This window comes from Stegostoma tigrinum, chromosome 39, assembly GCF_030684315.1.
Source record: "Stegostoma tigrinum isolate sSteTig4 chromosome 39, sSteTig4.hap1, whole genome shotgun sequence".
NCBI classification, from domain to species: Eukaryota; Metazoa; Chordata; class Chondrichthyes; order Orectolobiformes; family Stegostomatidae; genus Stegostoma; species Stegostoma tigrinum.
The window spans coordinates 17,342,684-17,365,722 of NC_081392.1; the positions used below are offsets into that span (position 1 = coordinate 17,342,684).

Below are 23,039 nucleotides of genomic sequence, written 5' to 3' on the forward strand. Positions count from 1 at the left end.
ACACTTGACAACACAAACAAATCAAAAGCAAAAATCAAGATTAGTCCCAGCCCTCAATAACATTATGATTCAGTTCCTTCACTGCTGTTGGGTCAAAATTCAGGAATTCACTTGCTGACAGCCCAGTGCACCTAGGGGTCTGCATCAAGTCAAAACTTTCACTCATCAATTTTCCTCAAGGGTGCTTGGGCTTGATGATAAATGCTGATTTAGCTAGCAATCCCCAATCCCACACAGTAATTTTACATAATCCAATTGCAATCCAATTCCCAATAAGGGAAGCTATTCACGGTTAATTTGTCACCACCCTAGGGAACTGCCAGCAAAAAAAAACACTTCGCTCTCAAAGGACTCAGAATGGCATTCAATAAAAAGCAGAATAGGTTTATTCAAAAATACTGGGAGAAAATGAGTACTTTTTTGGCTTTGTTTTTTGTCTGTGTATTTATGTCTAGTAGCTGTAGGGTTTAATTGATGACAGATTGTAATATTTAAGCCACAGAAAGTACCCAGCTCACCGAGAGTATATTTTTCCTTAGAACAGGTGTTGGCTCCTACTGGGAGATATTGAAGGTCACACAGATCAGTTCAGGGGTCAGAGTGATCAGCCGATTGGAAGTAAAGAGGAGAGTTGGTTCCATGTAACTGCTGTTAGTTCTATGGTGCCAAGGAGTCTGGGGCTCCGATAAGCCCCATGAGCAGTAGGAACATAGGATTTAGGAGCAGGAGTGAGCCAGCTGGCCCTTCGCATTCTCTTCACCGTTCAATAAGATGATGATGAAACTGGCTGTGGTTTCAACTCCATTTACTGGTCCACAGCACCAATGCCTTCCCCACCCCCAACTGTACCTCAACTCTAGACTCCTCTGGCTATCAACCTTGAATAAATTGAAAGGCACAGCTTCCACTAAGTTGACTCAGGGAAGATTTACCAGGATGTTGCCAGGAATGAAAGATTTGTATTATAAAAATAGGCTGGGACATTTTTCACTGGAGCGTAGGAGATTGAGGGGTGAACTTAAAGAAATTTATAAAATTATGAGGGGCATAAATAAGGTGAATAGCAAGGGTCTTTTCCCTAGGATGGGGGAGTTCAAAACTAGGGGGCATATTTTTAAGGTGAGAGGGCAACGATTTAAAAAAGACACGAGAGTCAACTTTACACAGTTTGTGTGTAGAATGAACTGCCAGAGGAAGTGGTGGATACAGGTACAGATGTACATTTAACAGACATTTGGAGAAGTTCATGAATAGGAAAGGTTTGGAGGGAAGACAGTGAGGGAATTTGGGAACATAATTGGCATGGACTGGTTGGACTGAAGCAAACAGTGCGTATGGGCCTCTTACACTTATTCCCTGTCTACAGCACTGAATCATTAATGGCTCAGAGCTTTCTTTCTTCTGACTGTCCCCCCATCCACCTCATCACCCAGGGTCGCCCCTAGTCTTAATCCAAATACTTGGCTGCACTTTCTTGTTCCCAGGATTTCTCTTGGGTCTTAACCACGTAGAGAAATCAAACAGTTGCTGGGACTTCTTCCTAATCTCCAATTACATAGAGTTTGTAGCCCTCAGTCACTTACTCAGCAGCACAGATAACAGCAGCACCTTTTCTGCAGGCATCTTACTCCTTTACCCCGCCCCGAATAAGTCTCTCTCTAACCAACTCCAACTAACTCTAATCTTGATCTTCGAACTCCATTGAGTGACCCATTGAAAATGTCATTACAAATTCTCCCCATTGCTAGGCAAAATTGAATGTAACTAATATTGGAAAAATGAGTTCCATGAATGTTGTAGTTTTTATAAATTGATGGCTTGTACAGGACAAATGGCCTAAAAAAGAAATTTGGATTTCATCACAAGACACAGAGACACATAGAATCTCAGGCTAAAAGAAAGAAACTATACTGCCCTTCATTTCTGTGCAAGCTCCCTGGCAGTACTATCTTATTAATTTCATCTCTTTGCCCTTCCTCCACACCTGATACCTAGAAAAGCTAAAATCAATGTCCCTGGCAAACTGCTATGGATATCATTTCTTCCACTTTCAGCTGCTTAGTTTGGAAGAGAAGGGAAGGGAATGGTGAACATGTCCAAAATGTTGATTGTGTTTGAAGTATTAATTATAGTTTAGAACACATTTCTATAAAGGCATGGGTGAGGGATTCTTGTGATGCAGGGGTAGTAAACCTATCTCTGAACCAGGAGGTTAAAATAGTATCAGAGATAATGAGAACTGCAGATGCTGGAGAATTCCAAGATAATAAAATTTGAGGCTGGATGAACACAGCAGGCCAAGCAGCATCTCAGGAGCACAAAAGCTGACGTTTCGGGCCTGGACCCAGCCTCACATTTTATTATCTCTGAACCAGGAGGCCTGGGATTCAAATCACAGTTACTAGAGCAGTGTGTAATTATCATCTCTGAACAGGTTTATTAGAAAATATCAATAAAGGCACTGAAAAGATATAGACTCACTTGGATATTGCCAGGGATCAAGTTACAGATGGGAATGGGGTTGAGTACTTAGGAGATTTTTGACACAAGTGTTCATTATGTTAAAGGACAACTCGCCTTTATGTGACACCATTAAGATAGTAAAAGGTTTAAGCTTCATTAGAATGTTAGTAAACTAGATTAGAAGGAAATATTAACACCAAAATGGTAAAGAGTGTCTTAATGGACGAGGGAGTGAATTAGTTGGTATTCTAGATTTATGAACCCTAATAGCTGAAGAAATGGTGGGATGAGGGTGTCGCTGGCCAGGCAGCATTTATTGCCCAGACGGCAGTTAAGAGTCAACCACATTGCAGTGGGTCTGGAGTCACATGTAGGTAAGGATGGCAGCTTCCTTCCTGAAAGGGCATTAGTGAACCAGCTAGGTTTTTCCCAACACTTGACAATGGATTCACAGTCATCATTAGATTCTTAATACCAGATATTTTACTGAATTGAAATTCCACCATCTGCTGTGGTGGGATTTGAACCCAGGTCCCCAGAACTTTAGCTAGGTCTTCGGATTAACAGTCCGGCAATAATACCACTAGGCCATCACCTCCCCGCAAGCAATTAAAATCAGGGATGCATGAAGCAGTAGAAGAGCAGGAACACAGAGATCTCAGAGGATTGACGGCCTGGCCATGATTGCAGAGGTGGAGAGGAAGTGAAGTGAAGGAGCAATTTGAATTTGAGGATTTGAGAAATTTAAAATTGAGATGTTGTCAGACCAAAATCAAATGCACAACAATGAGCGCAGGGGCTACAGGTGAGTGGGACTTATTGTGAGCTCAGATATGAGCAACAGATAGAGTTACAAGAGTTTGTAGATGGTGCAAGGTGAGAGATACTGACTAACAGAGGGTGGGAATTGTCAAATCTGACGATAACAAGTTCACAGAGAAGAGCAGTGTTTGAGCGACAGGTTATTCCTGAGACGACAATGGCAGAAATCTCTGGATCACCAATGATAGCTCCTCAAAATCCTATGAATCCAATAGCAAGGTATGTTTTCTCATCTCAATGTCCTCTGTAAGAGAACACCCCTAGTACTGCGGCTCTGGTTATGGGCAATCAGCTGCTTTGGGTGGTCTACGTTATCAGAATGCTTGGCACGAGACTTCCAAAGGAAAATGTTGACTGTGTGCTTCATCCAACTGTCACCAGGGGTTGGAGGGAACACTTCAAGGACATCTTCAAAGCCTCCCCCAAAAAAATGCAACTGTTCCTCACTGACTCATGGGAACCTCTTGCCCAAAGTAGCCACAATGACAAAGAAACATCTACGAAGGTGCTGAGCATCTTGAGGGTCTCTTAGAGATCCCAAGATAGAGGCCAAGTGCAAACAATGGAGAATGAGTGTGGAAAGCTGAATATCCAGAGTGGTAGATGTTGTTTACTTGGAGTTTAGTATACCTTTGACAAGGTTCCACATGGTAGACTAACTAGTAAAGTTAGATCGCACAGGATTCAGGGTGAGCTTGCCAGTTAGATACAAATTGGCTTCATGGCAGGAGACAGAGAGTGGTGGTGGAGAGTTGCCTTTTAGTCTGGAGGCCGGTGACCAGTGGCGTTCCACAAGGATTGGTGCTGGGTCCACTTTTATTTGTCATTTATATGAATGATTGAGATGAAATATAAAAAGCATGGCTAGTAAGTTTCCAGATGACCCCAAGACTAATGGTATCGTGGACAGTGAAAAAGGTTCTCTGAGAATTCAAAGAGATCTTGATCAATTGGCTCAATGGGTCGAAGAGCGGTAGATGGAGTTTAATTTGGATGAGTGCAAGGGATTGCATTTTGGTAAAACTAGACAAGACTTCTCCAGTTAAAAGTAAGGCCTGAGGTAGTGTTGTAGAACAGAGAGAGCTAGTGGTTCAGGTACATAATTCTTTGATGCATCACATATAGATAGGGCTTCTAATTAGGCTTTTAGCAAACTTGCCTTCATTGCTCAGCCCCTTGAGTATGCGAGTTGGGAGGTTATGTTGAGGTTGTGCAGGACATTGGTGAGGCCTCTTCTGGAAGACTTTATCTAGTTCTGGACACCCTGTTATTGGAAGGGTATTATTAAGCTTGAGAGAGTTCAGAAGAGATTTACCGGGATGTCGGGTATGGAGGGTTTGAGTTATAAGGAGAGGCTGGATAGGCTGGGACGTTTTTCACTGGAGTGTGGGAGGTTGAGAGGTGAACTTACAGGGGTTTATAAAGTGATGAGAGGTATAGATAAAATGAATACCAGATATTTTTTGCCTAGGCTTGGGCATTTCAAGACCAGGGGCATATGTTTAAAGTGAGAGGGCAAAGATTTGAGAAAGACATGAGGGGCAATTTTTTATGCAGAGAGTGGTTCATATGTGGAATGAGCTTCCTGATGAAGTGGTGAATGTGGGTACAGTCGCAACATTTAAAAGACATTTAGATAAATACATGAATAAGAAATGGTTGGTGTGATATGGGCCAGGACCAGGCAGGCAGGTGGGACTAGTTTAGTTTGGGATTATGGTTGGCATGGATTGGTTTGACCAAAGGATCTGTATCTGTGCTATATGACTCCATGACTCTATTCCCTCCTTCCCACTCCACCACGGGAGGTTTGCAGGTCCAGCATTGGAATGTTGGTTAACTCATGACTCACTGGAAGAAAGCTGCCCTCGATCCTGATGGATTGTAGGAGATGAAGAAAAGAATACACAAAGCCAGGATTGGAGAGAAAATGACTGAAAGTGAGTAATACTTAGAAAAGAACTTTACAAATAATTAGAATGTTCAATTCTTCAGTTAAAAACTTGAGATACATAAACCATAAGGGCTTGTAAAAGTGAATTGATTGATGAATAAGATTGTGACAGGCTATGGGAGGAGCCTGGATAGTGTCATTGGACAAGATAGTTCACACACAGCAAAACACTGGCACAGATTTACTTCTGGACTGTGCCCTCTCACCGAATCATCTACCTACAGTAAAACTGCGGCAGGATTTAAACTGCCCTTCAGCTGTTTCCTAAAGTATTCATTTTGCTGCCACAAGGTGGTACTTGGCAACACACCTGACGTCTGAAATGATTCACAGAAAGCTCTAAAAGGGCTGACGGCAGCAATTTAAGCAGCAATTTCACTAACGATGTGTGCAATTTAGTACAAAGATCTGCAAGCTGCAACTCTGGCTCAGCAAGAATTCACATGTATAGCTCCTAACCTTAATCAATCAAACTGATTTTGCTGACCTTTAAATGGCTCGTTATGATGTTTCAATTTGTTAGTAACTTCGACTAATAACAATTCCAAAGCACCCTTTACAGTCCCATGACATTCCAAAGTGGTTTTCAGAGAATGAAGTGCAATCCCCCACTATCGACATTGTGGGAATTACAATTGCCCAGAAACTCAACTAAACTCACCACATAAATACAGCGGCCACAAGAGGAGGTCAGAGGCTGGGAATCCTGCAGTGTGTAACACACCTTCTGACTCCTCAAAGCCTGTCCACAAACTCCAAGACACAAGTCAATAATATGATGGAACTTGCCTGGATGGGTGCATCTCCAATAACACTCAGGAAGCTCAATACTATCCAGCACAAAACATCCACACCCTCCACTACTGGCACTCAGTAGCAGCAGCAGTGTGTACTGTCTACAAGATGCACTGCAGAAAGTCACCAAAGATCCTCGAACAGCACCTTTCAAACCCAGGACCACTTCCATCTAGAAGGACACGGGCAGCGGACACATGGGAACAGTCTGCTTGCAAGATCCCCTCCATACCACTCACCATCCTGACGTGGCAAATACATCACAGTATCTTCAGTGCCAGTGGGTCCAAATCCTGAAATTCCCTCCCTGAGGGCATTGTGGGTCAATCTAGAGCACATGGGCTGCAGCGGTGCAAGAAGGCAGCTCACCCCCACCTTCTCAAGTGGCAGTTAGGGACAGGCGATACATGCTGGACCAACCAGCAATGGCTACATCCCACAAGTGAACAAATAATTCCTCCAGCACAATCAGGGCCAATGGGACCTAAGTGCACTCAGAGAAAACATTGGAGACATTCAACAGGTCTGGCAGCCATGGAGAGAGAAACAGAGTTAATGATTTGAATCCATGGTGACTTCTTCAGAAATTCTTTCCTTCTTCAGTACATTCTCCTCCTGTTCTTATTCACAGCTCATCTGGTGAGGGTTCTGAGTGCAACAAACTCAGTGCTATCTGGCAAACTCGTCATTTTCCTCCCATAAAAAATGAAAGCCGGCATCTTCTATATATAGATCAATTTTGACACAAATTCTGTCATTCAATTGCTGGTTTCCTGAATCTGTCAGTTGACGATGGATTGGGCTGGTTGAAGATTTCAAACTTTTATTACTCTTGTGACTCCTATTTTAGCTTAAACACATTTTTCTTATTTATTCATGAGACGGAAGTGCTGGCGAGCAGTCCAGCATTTGTTGCCCATCCCTAATTGCCCTTGGGCTCAGTGACTTGCTGTGCCACTTTAAAGATAATTAAAAGCCAACCACATTGCTATACTTCTGGGGACATTGGGTAAGGACAGCAGATTCCCTTCCCTAAAGGCCACTAGAGAACCAATTGTTTTTTTGAAGAAACAATCAATGAAACTTATCACAGTTTCCAAGATCAGTTATACACATCAGAGTTTAAAAACTGAATTTATCAATGCATTGAACTCAAATGTCCTAGTGGGATTAAAACCCACATCCCCAGAACAACCAGGCCAGACCTCTGGGTTACTAGACTAGAAACGCTGCTACTACACACCACCTCTTTTGGCAGAAGATAGACCTCATCTCTGCCTGATCAGCATGGTGGCATGTCACTGATACCTTTCTGTGCCACGTCAGATTGATCATCGAGATCATTTCTGGCCAAGACTTACAGCACCAAGTGCCCTGACAAAGAGGTTAATGAGCTGGATGGCTGGTATGTAACACAGTGTGATGCCAACAGCATCAGTTCAAGTCCCATACAGGCTGAGGTTACCATGACCTGAGGTTTAGCAATCCTCAGGGTAAACAGTACTGGCTGCTTTCCTCTGATAAGAAAGCAGCCCCGTGGCTCAACAAATGTGGAGCTGGAAAAGTACAGCAGGTCAGGCAGCATCTGAGGACCAGGAAAGGCAACGTTTCAAGCCGACTTTCTTGCTCCTCAGATGCTGTCTGACCTGCTGTACTTTTCCAGCTCCACATTTGTTGACTCTGGCTTCCAGCATCTGCAGACCTTACTGTCACAAAATCCTGTGGCTGGGTTTCCCTAGGCTGAGCTTATTTGGATTCTGAACAAAGGCCATTGACCTGAAATGTTAAACCTGTTTCTGTTTTCACAGAGGCTGGTGGATCTAGAACATAGAACATAGAACATAGAACAGTACAGCACAGAACAGGCCCTTCAGCCCACGATGTTGTGCCGACCATTGATCCTCATGTATGCACCCTCAAATTTCTGTGACCATATGCATGTCCAGCAGTCTCTTAAATGACCCCAATGACCTTGCTTCCACAACTGCTGCTGGCAACGCATTCCATGCTCTCACAACTCTCTGTGTAAAGAACTCGCCTCTGACATCCCCTCTATACTTTCCACCAACCAGCTTAAAACTATGACCCCTCGTGCTAGCCATTTCTGCCCTGGGGAATAGCCTCTGGCTATCAACTCTATGCCTCTCATTATCTTGTATACCTCAATTAGGTCCCCTCTCCTCCTCCTTTTCTCCAATGAAAAGAGTCCGAGCTCAGTCAGCCTGTCTTCATAAGATAAGCCCTCCAGTCCAGGCAGCTTCCTGGTAAACCTCCTCTGAACCCTCTCCAGAGCCTCCACATCTTTCCGATAAGAGGGCGACCAGAACTGATAAGTGTCACCAGCATTTACTGTTTCTGTTTTAACTTTTAGAGTTGATTGCCTTTGTTTGTCACTTTGCAACTGAGGCAAATGCTTCAGAAAGTACCTTTTGGATTTCTAAGCACTTTGGGACCTCAAGAAAGGGTCAGCAGTTTTCTTTGTTATCAAGGGCAGTCACTGTATCCAATTTACTGTTATTCCATAGCCCTTGACTGCCAATCTGGTTCATCCTTTCAGTGACAATTACGGTTACGGTGCTGTATAGACCCATAATGGAGTATTGGAAGTTGTGCCTTGACAGTCATCTCATGAATAAATTGTCTGTTGCTCAGCATGGTCCTTGACAATCAGTCTAACTGCCAAGAAATGGAGCTGAATCTAATTACGCAGCAGAAACTGTCAGAAATGAAGCATGCTACCAAAGCAAAGATCGAGAAATGTCACCTCCCTTCAGGATGACTTTCAGCTGCATTAATGTGCTGCATTCATCACATCAACTTCCTCAGCTGGCCTTGTGTGAGTTATGTGAATCAGGCAGATATGATGCAAGGGATAAATTAGGCACAACTGGTCATTCTCAGGCCAAACCTGATCAATGAGACATATGGTGTTGGGGGGTTTGGTGGTAGAGGGGAAGGAGGAGTTTCCTTCGGGAGGAAAAACTTCATAAGAAGTGGCAGCACTGAAGAAAACGGTTGGTCCAGTGCCTCCTTTGTAAATTTTGCCAATTCCTCAAATTATATTTCTCTGTAAATATGTTGTCTCTCTTTACTCACCATCTTAAGCTCCGTTCTGCCGTGATGTGGAGGTGCTGGTGTTGGGCTGGGGTGGGCAAATCAAACGTCACATGACACCAGGTTATAGTCCGACAGGTTTATTTGAAATCACCAGGAGTGCAGCGCTCTGAAAGCTTGCTATTTCAAATAAACCCTGTTGGACTAAAATCTGGTATAACGCAGTGTGAAGCTGAATGAACACAGCAGACCAAGCAGCATCAGAGGAGCAGGGAAGTTTGATGTTTTGGGTCGAAAGAAGGGTCTCGATCCGAAACATCAAACTTTCCTGCTCCCTTGATGCTGCTTGGCCTGCTGTGTTCATCCAGCTTCACTCCGTGTTATCTCAGATTCTCCAACATCGGCAGTTCCTACTATCTCCAGACTAAAACCTGGTGTAGTGTGACTTCTGACTTTGTCCATTGTGGAAGAGAACACACAGCTGCTGTGAGCCCATGGAATCTTAAGAGTTAGCTTGGTTCCAGCCTGTTTCCCCAATGACCTTGATTCCATTCTCCCAGTTTCTCTTTTATGTATCTTTCATTCCAATAAGTCTTCCTTTGCCCTCGGTTGAGGATTCTCCTCCATCATGGGTGAGAGATCCTTGACCATGTTAATCTCATTTGCAGGCTGTTCAGTTTCTGCTCTCACCCCCAGCCCCCCAACTGCCCCCACCTTCACAGAGACACAGTAGTATCCTTTCTAACCCAACATCAAATAATTGATCCACCACCTCTTTTTGCTTTATGCCATATCCTTTTGTTATTTCATCTTCTCTAGCCTCCATACTATCACTCTTTTCTTCTATCCTTGCCTCTGTATGTTACCATTCCACCTCCTCCTTGACGAAAGAGCACAGTGAGACAACTCTGTTAACTCTGGTCCTCTTTTGATAGATACTTCTCCCCTGCTAAGTATTTTTGTCATTTGTTCAGTTTGTCAGCCTTTTAGTGTTTCAATTCTAGTGTCTAGAACTGGGGACAATAGTTTGAAAATTAAAGGAAAATGAAAAGAGACAAAGAAGGTTTTATTTTCCTCGCAAAATGTCATTAGTCTATGGAAATGTGCTATGGAAATTATTGACATCTGCTTTAGGAAGCCATGGCAGTGCACAGATCTTGGAGGTCCACACATTGAAACAATATTTAGCGGGAGTATTGGTGGAAGCTGTGTCATTTTAATATGGTCAAGGCTGAGTGAGGCAGGTTATTGAGTGACAAGAGACTCAAAAGCTACAGGGGACAGACAGAAAAGATGGCAAACAACATGAAGTACAAAGCTGAAGAGAATTTGGGGTGTAGACAGAGGTGCCAGATAGGGGGCAAATAGCCCTATAAGATAGATAGATATTTGCAGATGATGCAGAGATAGGTGGAGGGACAGGTAATATTGAGGAGGTGAGGAGGCTGCAGGAGGATTTGGACAGGTTTGGACAATGGGCAAAGAAGTAGCAGATGGAGTACAACATGGGAAAGTGTGAGGTCATGCACTTTGGTAAGAAGAATAAAAGCATGGATTATTTTCTAAATGGGGAGAAAATTCAGAAGTCTGAAGTGCAAAGAGATTTGAGAGTTCTAGTCCAGGATTCTCTCAAGGTAAGCTTGCAGGTTGATTCAGTGGTCAGGAAGGCAAATGTAATGTTGGCATTTATTTTGAGAAGACTGGAATATAAAAGTGGGGATATACTACTGAGGCTTTATAAGGCTCTGGTCGGGCCACATTTGGAGTATTGTGTGCAGTTTTGGGCCCCATATCACAGGAAAGATGTTCTGGCCTTAGAGTAGGTTTGGAGGAGGTTCACGAGAATGGTTCCAGGAATGGAAAACTTAACATTTGAGAAATGTTTGCGGACTCTGGGATTTTATTCATTGGAGTTTTGAAGGATGAGGGGAGATCTAATTGAAACTTACAGAATACCGAATGGCCTGGACAGAGTGGATGTTGGGAAGATGCTTGGATTGGTCGGAGAAACTAGGACCTGAGGGCGGTGCCTTTGAGGAAAGGGAAGACCTTTTAGAACAGAGATAAGGAGAAACTTCTTCAGCCAGAGAGAGGCAAATCTATAGAATTCACTGCCACAGAAGGCTGTGGAGGCTAGGTCATTGAGTACATTTAAGACTGGGATAGATAGGTTCTTGATTATCAAGGGGATGAAGGGTTACTGATAGCTGGAAAACCAATTTTGAGAAAGCAAGCGAATGGGGTTGAGGAACTTATCAGCCATGATTAAATGGCAGAGCAGGCTCGATGGGCCAAATGCCATAATTTCTGCTCCCACGTCTTATAGTCTTATGGTCCTATGGTCTTATGATAGATATTGCACCAAAAAGGTGTCCCTTGAAGGGACTGAGTTCAAAGGCTAAAGTGAACCTCATGAAGCAAGGTTTTGGGGATCAAGATTTACCGATAGCTGGAAAAGCAATTTTGATTTTTTTTTTGCTTTGTTGACAAATGCTAGGGAGTGTAGATCAAAGAATATGAAAACTGCAATTCCACAGGGACATCAGCTGAAGAGGGAAGTTTTTTCTGCCCTCCTAAAGAGGCACAAAATGTAATGGGGTTGTTGTGGAAGTTAAATAAATCTGTTTATAGCCAAAATGATGTTTCTCCAAGACATACAAGGCTATGGACCAAATGCTAGAAAATGGGATTAGAATAGTTGGGTATAAAAACTGAAGTTGCTGGTGAAACTCAGCAGGTCTTGCAGTATCTGTGAAGATTTCTTCAAAGATGCTGCCTAATCTGCTGAGATTTCCCAGCAACTTCTGTTTTTGTTCCTAATTTATAACACCCACAGTTCTTTCGGTTCATTTAGAATAGTTAGGTATTGTTTTGACCAGCGCAGACTCAATGGGCTTAAAAGCCTTTTTCCGTGCTGTAGACCTCTATGACGCTAGAGTTTGTTGCTTCTCAATAAGGTCTGTCTTGCTAAAATTGGATTGTCTTCAGTTAAAAGCGGACCTTGCCATAGTTTACTAGCATCATGCAGGGCAGCTCTCAGGCATCTTCCTGATGCACATAAAAGATGCTTTGTGGGGTGGAGTAGTGAGTTCAAACATATTGTCATTATCAGGCTGAATACAGAATTCAAAATTAGAATTGAGGTTTCTGAAGCTTTAAGTACATTGGTTTGGAGATCAAGAAGAATGGATCAATGACAATGGGAACTGCAGATGCTGGAGAATTCCAAGATAATAAAATGTGAGGCTGGATGAACACAGCAGGCCAAGCAGCATCTCAGGAGCACAAAAGGAGCACAGGAGCACAGGCTCTCTGATGAAGGGTCTAGGCCCGAAACGTCAGCTTTTGTGCTCCTGAGATGCTGCTTGGCCTGCTGTGTTCATCCAGCCTCACATTTTATTATATTAGAATGGATCAATTGTCACTTTGCCACAGGAATCTTAATTGCAAAATGCTCACTGCATTGCTACTAGTCAAGATAGGTCTTCTTAGAAAAATGCAGCAGCTTCCAAAACTGAAATGGAAGAGTTGTGTATTCTGAATTGGCCGGGCACCCAGTCAAGGCCAGATGCCAGTTTTAAATTATTAGAGTTGGGTACAATGATGAAAAGTCCCAAGGTCGAAGATATTATTTGGGCAGACAAAATAGTTGAAAATAAAAGTTGGTGGATAATTCTTTCTTCTGACTGGATAATGAATTAACTTAAGGCTGTAACCACAGCAGAAAAACTACACGTAGATAATTAATATTTTAGAAATTCAAAACTAAATTGCTTTGCTTGATAAAGTTAAGGAGTTTTGTTTGTTTGTCTGCCAATGATAACAACTTTTCTTTCTAGTCTATCCAAGGAAAGGTAAAAATAGAAGCAAGGTCCATATTCTATTTGGTTTTATCTGGGGAGCTCAGGTCTGTAACTTGTGTACCTGCACAATGTGGGAAATCCTGGATGATTCTGGTGGTCTGAATGACCATGTATGAGGAGATGCCTCCAGGTGGAGCAACTCAGCTCCCGTTCAAGGCACTATAGTGCATTCACGAAGCTAGGAACTTCATGGATACCACCTTTTCAGGGGTGGGCAACCCTGCAGTTTAAGGTAGTGCAGGCACAGAGGGAATCGGTGACCACCTGATAAAAGAAAGGCACCAGGCAAATAATTTCTATCTCACTCACTAAAGAGTGGTCATTCCTTTGTGGAGGCCATCCAGATTAGCTGACTTGTTCTTGCAGAAAGCTACAGAAAACAATGGGCTGAATGGTCTCCTTCTGCCCTATACCCCATTGATTTAAATATCCTCCTTCTTGACTCCTTTCCCAGAGCAGAGTTCTGCAGGTATCCAAACCAATTGACAGCAAAACAGCCAAAACCAATCCAACATATCAGACAGAATGTTGATTGCTTGATTGGCATTCCATCCACTACCTTCGATGTTCAGTCCTTTCTTCTCCACATTTGCAGCAGTGTGTACCATCTGCAAGATGCACTACATAATGCATCAAGTCTTCTTTGATAACATCTTCCAAACCCATAGCCTCTACCACCTAGAAGGGATAGGGAAGAAGATGCAAGGTAACACCAGTACCCACAAGCTTTCCTCCAAGTTACATGCTATCCTGATGTAGAAATATATTACCAATCCTTCAGCGTTACTGGGTCAAAAGTCTGGGTCTCCCTTGCCAACAGCACTTTGAGTGTTCCTATCCCACTTTCAAATCAACTGTAGTAGTTCAAGAAGACCATCACTAGCTTCTGCAGGGCAATTAGGGATGGGCAGTAAATGTTGTCTTGGCTAACAGTGCCCATATCTCATGAATAAACTGAAACAAATTCACACAGGCAGGAGTGGTGTGTGTGGATAGGACACTTGGAAGGTGGAAGGCTGGATAATAATTGAAAGAAAAATCCCTAACCCAGACTGCCATGATCAACAGACAGCCGCTGTTTGTGATTCTGGTATTCACACCTCCTCTTGACATTGTCTTTTAGAACAAAAAGGCATATGAAAAAGGAGCAGGAGGAGCCCATTTGGCCTCTTCAACCTGCTCCGCCATTCAATAAGATGACTGATCTGATTGTGGTTCTATTTCCAATTTCATTTCTGCCCCATGTATTCCCTGAACCTCTTATAAGTCAAAATTCTAAATAATTCAGCCTTGAAGGTATTTAATGGCTCTCAGGGAAGGAGAATTCCAAAAATCAATGACCTTCTGAAAGCAGGAATTATTCCTCATCTCTGACTTAAATGAGAAACCCCTCATTTTGAAGATATGCTCTTAGTTCTAACTTCCCTCACTTCTCTCTTCTGTGACAAATGTTCTCTCAGTATCTCCCCTGTGAAATTGCCTCACAATCTTACATGTCCTAATCATATCACCTCTTAATCTTCTAATAAGCTTAAGCACAATCTGTTCAACCTTTCCTCAAAGACATACTCTTTATCCCATGTTTCAACCTTGTGAAACTTCTGTGCATGTCTTCTGCTGCAAGCATACCCCTCCTTATATGAGACAAAAAAAAACTATATGCAGTACTCTAGGTATTGCCAAACAATACCCTTTACAACTACAATAAGACTACTCTACTTCTGTACCATATCCTCCTGCAATTTAGAATTGTCATATCACTACTCCTTATGGCCTTGTATCATCAACTCTTTTGTTATTTAATTTCTCCCTTTTTCAATCCTGTCACAGACTATCCCTTTGTGCAGTGCCCCTCAATCTCTGGTTTAAAATGAGTTACATCTCTAAATTCTCCTGGCTCAGATAATTGGTTAATGAAATGTTAATATTTATCCCTCACCAAAAAACCGTTAGACTTGCTGAGTGTGTCCATAATTGTTTGATCAGTGATCAGCTGCTATGCCCCAACCACAATATCTCTTCCAGCCTGTACTAAAACTGAATTAAGTAGAAATATATTTGTCACAGCAACAGTGCATATCTTGTAACTCTGTTTCTCTCCATAGCTGCTTCCGAGCCTGCTAGGAATTCCCAGCATTTTCTCTTTTCCTTTATCATGTTTGTTGCTTGTTTCATGATGACTATATCAACTAACAAAATAAGTACAACAATGTATAATCCTAGTATTGAAGGTGTGTATTAAAAGCAAAGTTGCCATAGTCCTGTGGACAATTGGGGTGATCTCTCATTAGAGAGAGATGACTGGTGGTGTTTTAACCTGGAGGCCACCATGCCTCAGATAAGAAGAGAGGTTGTGAAGGAAACCTCTTCATGGAACCTCAACTAATGCAGGAATTGAACTCACACCATTGGCATCGCAAACAAACCACCCAGCTAAGTGAATTACCAACCTCCTAAGAGCTCACAATGACACTTTATGAGTTGCAATATCCGAGCAATCAGTGTATTTGTAGGAAGTTCCTCACCTATTACTTTGACAATGACAAAATACAGTCAGGTAACACTGATATTCAAATAACAAAAATAATTTTGAAATGAAAGTGTTAAATATTCAAACGTTATTATTCACACAACCTCATTTCAAAAACCTTACAGTGATTTCAAAATTTGCAACAACCCACTAACCGGAATATCAATTAGGCCACTGAATTCCCTATTGTTGCATTAGACACCTTAACCAGGAATTTATAGTGTTCAGTATGTCTGAAGGCTGGCAGAGTTAAACTCCTCTGTGCACTATTAACTGGAGTGATTAACACCTCCTTTGAAAAACCGGACAAAAAGGGGATTTGATGACAATGTGCTGTATGCTTGTATGGTAAGATAAGTCTAACTTTCAGGTTTCACCCTGTGTTCACCTGCTTTCTCATTGTTTTAGCACAGTCAAAAGCTGGATGACAGATACTATATATCCATTCTGGACCAGTATTGACACTGTCATAAAAAAAACAAAGCATTATAGGGAGATTTACAGAGGCACACTTTACCAAGCTCCCATGTTTGTGATTTCTAGAGAAAGAGATGAGAAAAATGTGATTACAAAAAAGTTAAGAGTTGTTTGAAAACAATAGTCAGTGAATTCTTTCTTACTAACGTGTTTAATCTGCTGCAAGAATAGAAATTGATCCCAAAAATATTACTGGTACTGAAGAGAATTCAACAACTCAAAAGTGGTTGTAACTAAGGACACTTTCCCTACTACAGTTCTGTGTTTGCCTTTAGAAGTCAAACTCTTTGGAATTGTGCCATTAAGTTTCTAATGTCTCACTGTATTCCCTCTGCCCTCACATTAACCTTTATGCCAAAATGCCACTGCCTCATTCTAGCACCTCTGCCCTAACCGTAGCCTTTCTGCCAAAATGCATTAACAGGAATAATGACTGAAGGAGGGTCTTGGAAGAATGATTGCAATATCAGTACATGCCAAGATCAATTCTATTCTTCCTTTGAATGCTTGATATTTGATGGTATAGCTAATGAGGAATTGAAATGAATTACACTCTTCAGATGGAGAGGAATTAGATTATGGAAATAATTGGACCTGACGGCAGAGACGCTGTACCCCTCCTATTTTAAAACTACATATTCTATTCTCATGTGTATGAATTCATTATAATCTACCATACTTACATTTACAATAAAAATATTTATTCAAACTTGCAACATTGTAAATGACAGCCTCCTGTAAGGGTGCCGCTGCAACCTCAGGCAAATTGTGTAATTACAAATGGCATGTTTACATAAAAAATTTCCATTGGAAGTGTGAATATTGAAACTTTAAACGAAAGAAGAGGATAAGAAACACAGTCAAGTTAGTCATTTAATATCTTGTAGATTTGTAATACAAAATATTTTAAATGTATGATACTCAAGATTACACTGAGCATGTGAAGTGATACATTGTGAAGAACTGTAATGTACCAGAAAATATTTGTTAACTAAAAGATATTGTGTTATCTGATTTTGTAGCCCATATTTTTCTTCAAATACCATTTGACACAAAAGGGGGGAAAACCACCAAGATTATTAAAAATTAAAATATGTTGCAATCAATGTTAGTTATAATTACAGTAGTTAGTTAAAATATATTGTCAAGTGTCTTTCTACTAAGATAAAACCAGTTCAACTGGAAAGCTATGTTATTGGGAGCGTTGGTAAAGAATCAGTTCCAGTATTTTTGTATGTGTCCTTTGCATTGACCTGGCTTTGCTTCCAAGTGGTAGGTGGCTGCTCTTTATCGGTATTGAGATTTTGGAGGACGTAGTGAGCTTCAACGTCAGTTGTCCCAGTGTGACCCAACTCCTTGTTTTCCCAGATTTCTGCTGGCTTGGAGGGACCAACTAATGGTAGTCTTGGTGTGTTAGTAACAGTCCTTTCTGGGTCTTCAGTGAGCATCCAATCTAATCTGTCACTGTGTGATCCAATGGAATTTTCCCTTTCTAGGTTCTTTGGTGTCATGTCCAAAAACTTTAGCTTGGCAAATACATTGTGCTTATCTGTCAGGTTGTGATCTTTGTAAGAGTGTTGATAGCCCAAATCGCTGTTATCTACCCTAGTAGGGTCAATGTTAAAAGGACCTGGGTCGTTGGTGGGGTGAGCCATAGTTAGAATGTCCTCAATCCTTTTGGATTTGCTGGAAGAGTGTACAGCCGAACTCACATCATCATTTCCATCCATTTTACCTCTAGCTACCTCATGATGCCAGTTATTACGAGCTAAATCTGTTGACAGAGTCATAGCATTGGTGGACTCCATGGTACTTTTTGCAGAAAAGCCGCGGCTTGATTTGGCCGTCGGTTTACTGTCGATTTTGACCTCCGTTATTTTGCTGTCGGCATCACTTTTGACGTGTTGTTTCAGGCCTAGCAGAGTCGGTACTGCTTCCAATTCCCCTACATTGGAGGGACTGATTGCCCACCGGTTTGATTCCGTAATAGCTGCATCGCCGTTGCGGGTTCGTTTCGGTTCATTGGGAGGATGATTTCTTGCCTCCTTTTGGCCGGCTGCCTGGGGCGTTTGCAGCCTGGAGATCCCGGGAGCTGCGCTGTCGATGTCGCTGTCCGCGGTCCTGAAGTTTCCGCGATCGGCGAGGAAAGCGCTCTCCTGGTGGCTGTTCTCGCCGGGTACCTTGTGAGCGCCGCTGTCCAAGGTGCTGAACGCACTGCTCTCGTGAGTTGTTTCCGGTCTGACGGTGCCCCCTTGGTCGTTGTCCATGGTCCTGAATGCCCTACCCCCGGCGGCTGCTTCTGCACTGCTGGTGGTCTCCTGATTATCGCTACCCATGGTGCTGAACGCCCCGTTTTGCGTGACCGCTTCAATTCTATTGTTGGCCGAGGAGAGGCTGCTGCCAACTGCCCTGTGCTGTCTGTTCTCGGTGGTTAACATGAGTTTGCTGCCGCTGCTGACCGTGGAGCTGATGCCGGCGAAAGCAGCGCGCACCATCCCGGAGCTCCCCTTCGGTGAGTTCACAAAATCCCTAGCCCGACTGCCTGAGCTTCTCAAATGGCTTCCCTCGAATCGCGGAATAACAAAACCTCTCGGATCGCTTTTCACAGCGTTGAAGGCGCTTCTCTGTCTCCGAGCGGTGCTGAAGTTGCCGATTTCTGCATTGACCACGGTCAAGTTGTTGTTGGGCGGTCCTGGTTTCGTGCGGACCGGCTCCCAAATTAAAGTGTAATAGATCACCAGAACCACTGCAGTCAAAGATACACAGAGCAAATAAGCAAAGACCGTTGCAAGTCTCATCCACGTCTTTTGGGTTTTGGCAGTGATTTTCGCTTTCTTATCTCCCGTAAAGCTGGGACCTCTCATCTGCTTCCCTATCCCATCAGATGCCCTGTTTTTCATTTCGGCCTTCAAGCTTGCAAAGCAAAACAAAGTAATGGCCACTTTGTTACTCGGAGATGAAAAACGCGGGGTTAATTCGTCATGGCCCGCATGCCCTCAAACCTCTTATTATTAGCCTATTTTATCTTTTCAGTTTCCCCAGCGAGACTGATACAGAAACATGCTTTTGTTTACAGCGACAGCGAGAGAAGTCGTCCCGCCCCCAAGATCCAGCAGTTGGCTAGTGTCAAAACGAGGAATCTTTCGTTTGCTCGGCGGCATGTAATTTAAGACGTACCAGCCCACCTCTGCCTGCTAAAACAGACATGCGATGAGCGATTATTAAAGGTCCAGCGCTCCCAACCCCACAAAAGCAATCTTTCTTCACTATCTCTTGTGATTAATAGCCAAAACCACAGAATGGCACAGCGCAGGAGATGGTCATTTGGCCCATTACGTTCGCACTAGTGCTTTCCAATCTTTCCACTGAGCCCCGCATTTTTACTATTCAAGTACCTTACCGTTTTATTTATTGTGTTATTAGGGATTATAATTCCACTGCTCTTTCAGCATATGCCAATCACATTAAAATTTAACTTGTAGCCCAATTTGCAGAATACATAAAAATAGGTGGAAAGGCAGGCTGCAAGAAGAATACAAACAGTTTACAGAGAGATACTAATAGGCTCAGAAAGTGGGCGAAACTTTGATAATTGGAATATCACTTGGGAAAATTTTAAGTTGTTAATTTTGGAAGAGAGGACGAAAGAACAGAATATTATTTAAATGGAGAGAAAAACTGGAATGCTTGCTTTCACTAGTCAGTGCGTTGAGTCGAGGAGTTGGGAGGTCCTGGTTTGGCTGTACAGGACAATGGTTAGGTCATTATTAGAATATTGCTTGCAAATCTGGTCTTCCTGCAATAGAAATGTTGTGAAACTTGCAGGCATTCAGAAAAGATTTGAAGAGGGTTTGAACTATAGTGGGAGGCTGAATAGGCTGGGACTAATTTCCCTGGAGCAGAGGCTGAGGAATGACCTTACAGTGGCTTATAAAACCATGAGGGGCACGAGTAGGGTAAATAGGCATGGTATTTTCTCCAGGGTGGGGGAGTCCACAAGGTTCAAGGTGAAAGGAGTAAGATTTTAAAGGGACTTAATGAGCAACATTTTCATACAGAGGGTGGAGCAAGAATGGAATGAGCTGCCAAAAGTGCTAGAGGAGGCTGCTACAATTATAAAATATTTAAAAGGCAGCTGGATGGGTAAATGAACAGAGGGTTTACAGGAATACAGGCCAAATGGGACTCCAGTAATTTAGGATATCTGATCAACATGGACAAGTTGGACCAAAGAATTGGTTTCTGTGCCGTGACTTTATGACTCTAAAACACAAAAAGCTATCTCACAGGTGCAACAGGTAACCAGGAATGCTAATAGAATGTTGGCCCTTATTTCAAGGGGATTGGAGTATGAGAAGTCTTACTGTAGCTGGTGCTGGTAAGGCCACATCTAAGAGCAGTTTTGGTACACTTATTTAAAGGAAAGATATTGTTTCAATAGAAACAGTTCAGAGAAGGCTCACTAGGATGATCCCTGGTATAGGAGGAGTTTTATAAGCAGAAGACAAATGAGAGTTGATCTCATCGAAACATATCAGGTTCTAAGGGGCTTGACAGAATAAATGCTGAGAGGATGTTTCTCCTCATGGGAGAGTCTAGGACCAGAGGGCACAGTCTCAGAATAAAAGGGGCACCAATTTGCCAATTGAGATGAGGAAGAATTTCTTCTCTAAGACAGTTAAGAGTCTTGGTAACTCCTTGCCACAGAGAACCTGTATATTTAAGGCAGAGATAGAATCTTGATTAGTTGGGGAAATAAGGGTTATGGAGAAGGGTGTGAAAGTGGATATGATCCCACTGAATGGTACATTGAGCTTGACAGGCCAAATGGCCTACAGCTGATCCTATTTCTCATAGTCTTAAACTTCTTCTGGTCTAAATAAGAACTTCGTTTTTTTAAAATTTTACCACAACTTTAAATCTATTATGTCTCATACTATAATGTCTCATCTTATACTGTAGTTTTTTTAAAGGTCATGATCTCCTTCATAAAGTATATAGTGCCCAAAATTAGCCACAATATTTGAGCTGGAGTCTAACAAATGTTTGAGGTTTAGGGTTACTTCCTTGGATTTGTATACTTTGCCGCCACTCATAGAAGCAATCTTGGAATGATAAGTGACAATAACAATCACAGATTCCTAATATCAAAAAACAACCATCTCCAACAGTAGCCAGTCAGGACAGAACAATGCACCTGTCAAACACCTCAAATTACTAACAAATTTCCACCCTATGGTCAAGATGCCCGGAACATTAGGTTATGTATTGCTCTATACAGCATATCACACTGCACAGTAGACTATCGACAGCCTCTGCTTCTTGTCAGAATGTTGATTGAGTTAATGGAATCCAGAAACTAAACCTCTACCTTGCATTTTCCGCAGCTTGGTTTTGACAAAAGGAAAACTCTCAATGAATTAGATGAAAAGGTAAAAATACATTGGAAGAGTGAAACTTGTTAACTTTGCAATTATGGATATGGCAAATAAAAAGATTTCTTCCATAGTTCTAGAGAGATTGTAGAGGGTATTTAATGCAGGTGTGACGCTAGAACAGCTGAACAGTAATGCACAACTGAGAACTGTACCTTCAATACCTGTTTTCCTTCTTTAGAACAACACAAGAGAAATGAGACTAGTATACATTTTAACAACTGCAAAGTCAGAATTACTTAAAACATTTGAGTTAAATTTGATTTGTTCAAACTCTTTAGCTTTATAATAGGTTGTTCCACAACTGGATTTGATAGGAAAATATCTGTGAACTGTTAATAAATCAGACATTCCTAACAACGTGTTGATGGTACAAAATTCTCTGGGATCAATCTGACTCTTCATTCATTGACAGGAGTTGGCACAGTTGAGATGACAGAATGATGAATAGAGAATGTGGGCTATATGTGTTGTCACTGACAAATCATTTTCTTTTAAAAAGGAGAACACAAGGTGTCTGTAAAAGTACACTTTAAAAATCCTGTAAGTTTGAAGGTAATCTGACACAGAACTATTCTTTGGTGTTAAACAGAAAAGGGATATAGAAGCCAATGAGACAGACCAAATGTTTGGAACATCACTGTCAGGGTGTGTTAGCTGCCTGTGTACATTATCATCCATTATATCTCATTCTCCATCTGGTGCTGCCAAATGCCATCAACATTTCATAACGTAAGGAGGAGTCATAAGAAAGCCTCAGCCAACCCAAGGTTTTCACAGATGGGAGCATTAGCACACAAAGTCTGTCCTGCTTTTGTTTGAATATTGGATTTTGTCTTACATGCACTGGAGGGACAAATTCAGTTAACATCTTATCAGAAACAGTAGCTTCAAGGATGCAACATTCCCTCAAAATTGCTCTGAAGTACAAGTGTGGTTAACATGCTTATTTCTAAAGCACAACATTTAGTCTCAGAGATGAGAGTGCTACTCATCTGACCTGCAAACCTTCTAAAACTGGAGGAGATTTTTTTTAAAAAGAGCATTATTCTACTTGGTGTGTTTGGATTGAAACAGATGAATGGAATTGAAACTCCACTGCTCCAAAATAAACCCTGTAAAAAACTGTTGGCAGGAAACAAAGGGATAGAAACAGAATCTTTTTTTCAATGGATCTGACATCAGACAGCACATTTAGATCGCAATGCACTGAATGCAGTCTGCCATAGAAATGGCTGATGACAGCAGTCAAGCAGAGAATGGTGAAAAAAAGCATTGCCACACACAATTGCCTTTGTGCAAATACCTTGGTAATTCCAAACCTTAAAAGACAAAAGGATAGCAAGTGCACGACATTAGCCAAATCTCCAGGTCTCACACCATCTTGATGTGGTCTATAAATCATCATTTCTCCATCATAGCGAGATCAAAATCTTAGAACTCTACCTAACTACACAGCGGGGCCACCATCAGCCCACAGACTGCAACAGTTCATGGGAATAGGCCATCACTGCCTTCTCAAAGGCATCTTAGGGATGTGTGAATATTTATGGCAAAATGTGGAATGTTATAAAAAGAACGCTACAGTTTTGAAACAGGAATGTTACATCTTCAAAACTGAGTTCATTAAGTTTTTCCAACAAGTG

General features: G+C 42.1%; 1 protein-coding gene across 1 annotated transcript; it reads right to left on the reverse strand.

Annotated features, from left to right (window-relative positions):
• Window positions 1-16,896: 16,896 nt before the first annotated feature.
• Window positions 16,897-19,320, reverse strand: LOC125447759 (uncharacterized). Its single transcript, XM_048522448.2, has one exon. The coding sequence runs from the start codon at window positions 18,856-18,858 to the stop codon at window positions 17,146-17,148; it is 1,713 nt and encodes a 570-aa protein (XP_048378405.1). The 5' UTR covers window positions 18,859-19,320; the 3' UTR covers window positions 16,897-17,145.
• Window positions 19,321-23,039: the final 3,719 nt, after the last annotated feature.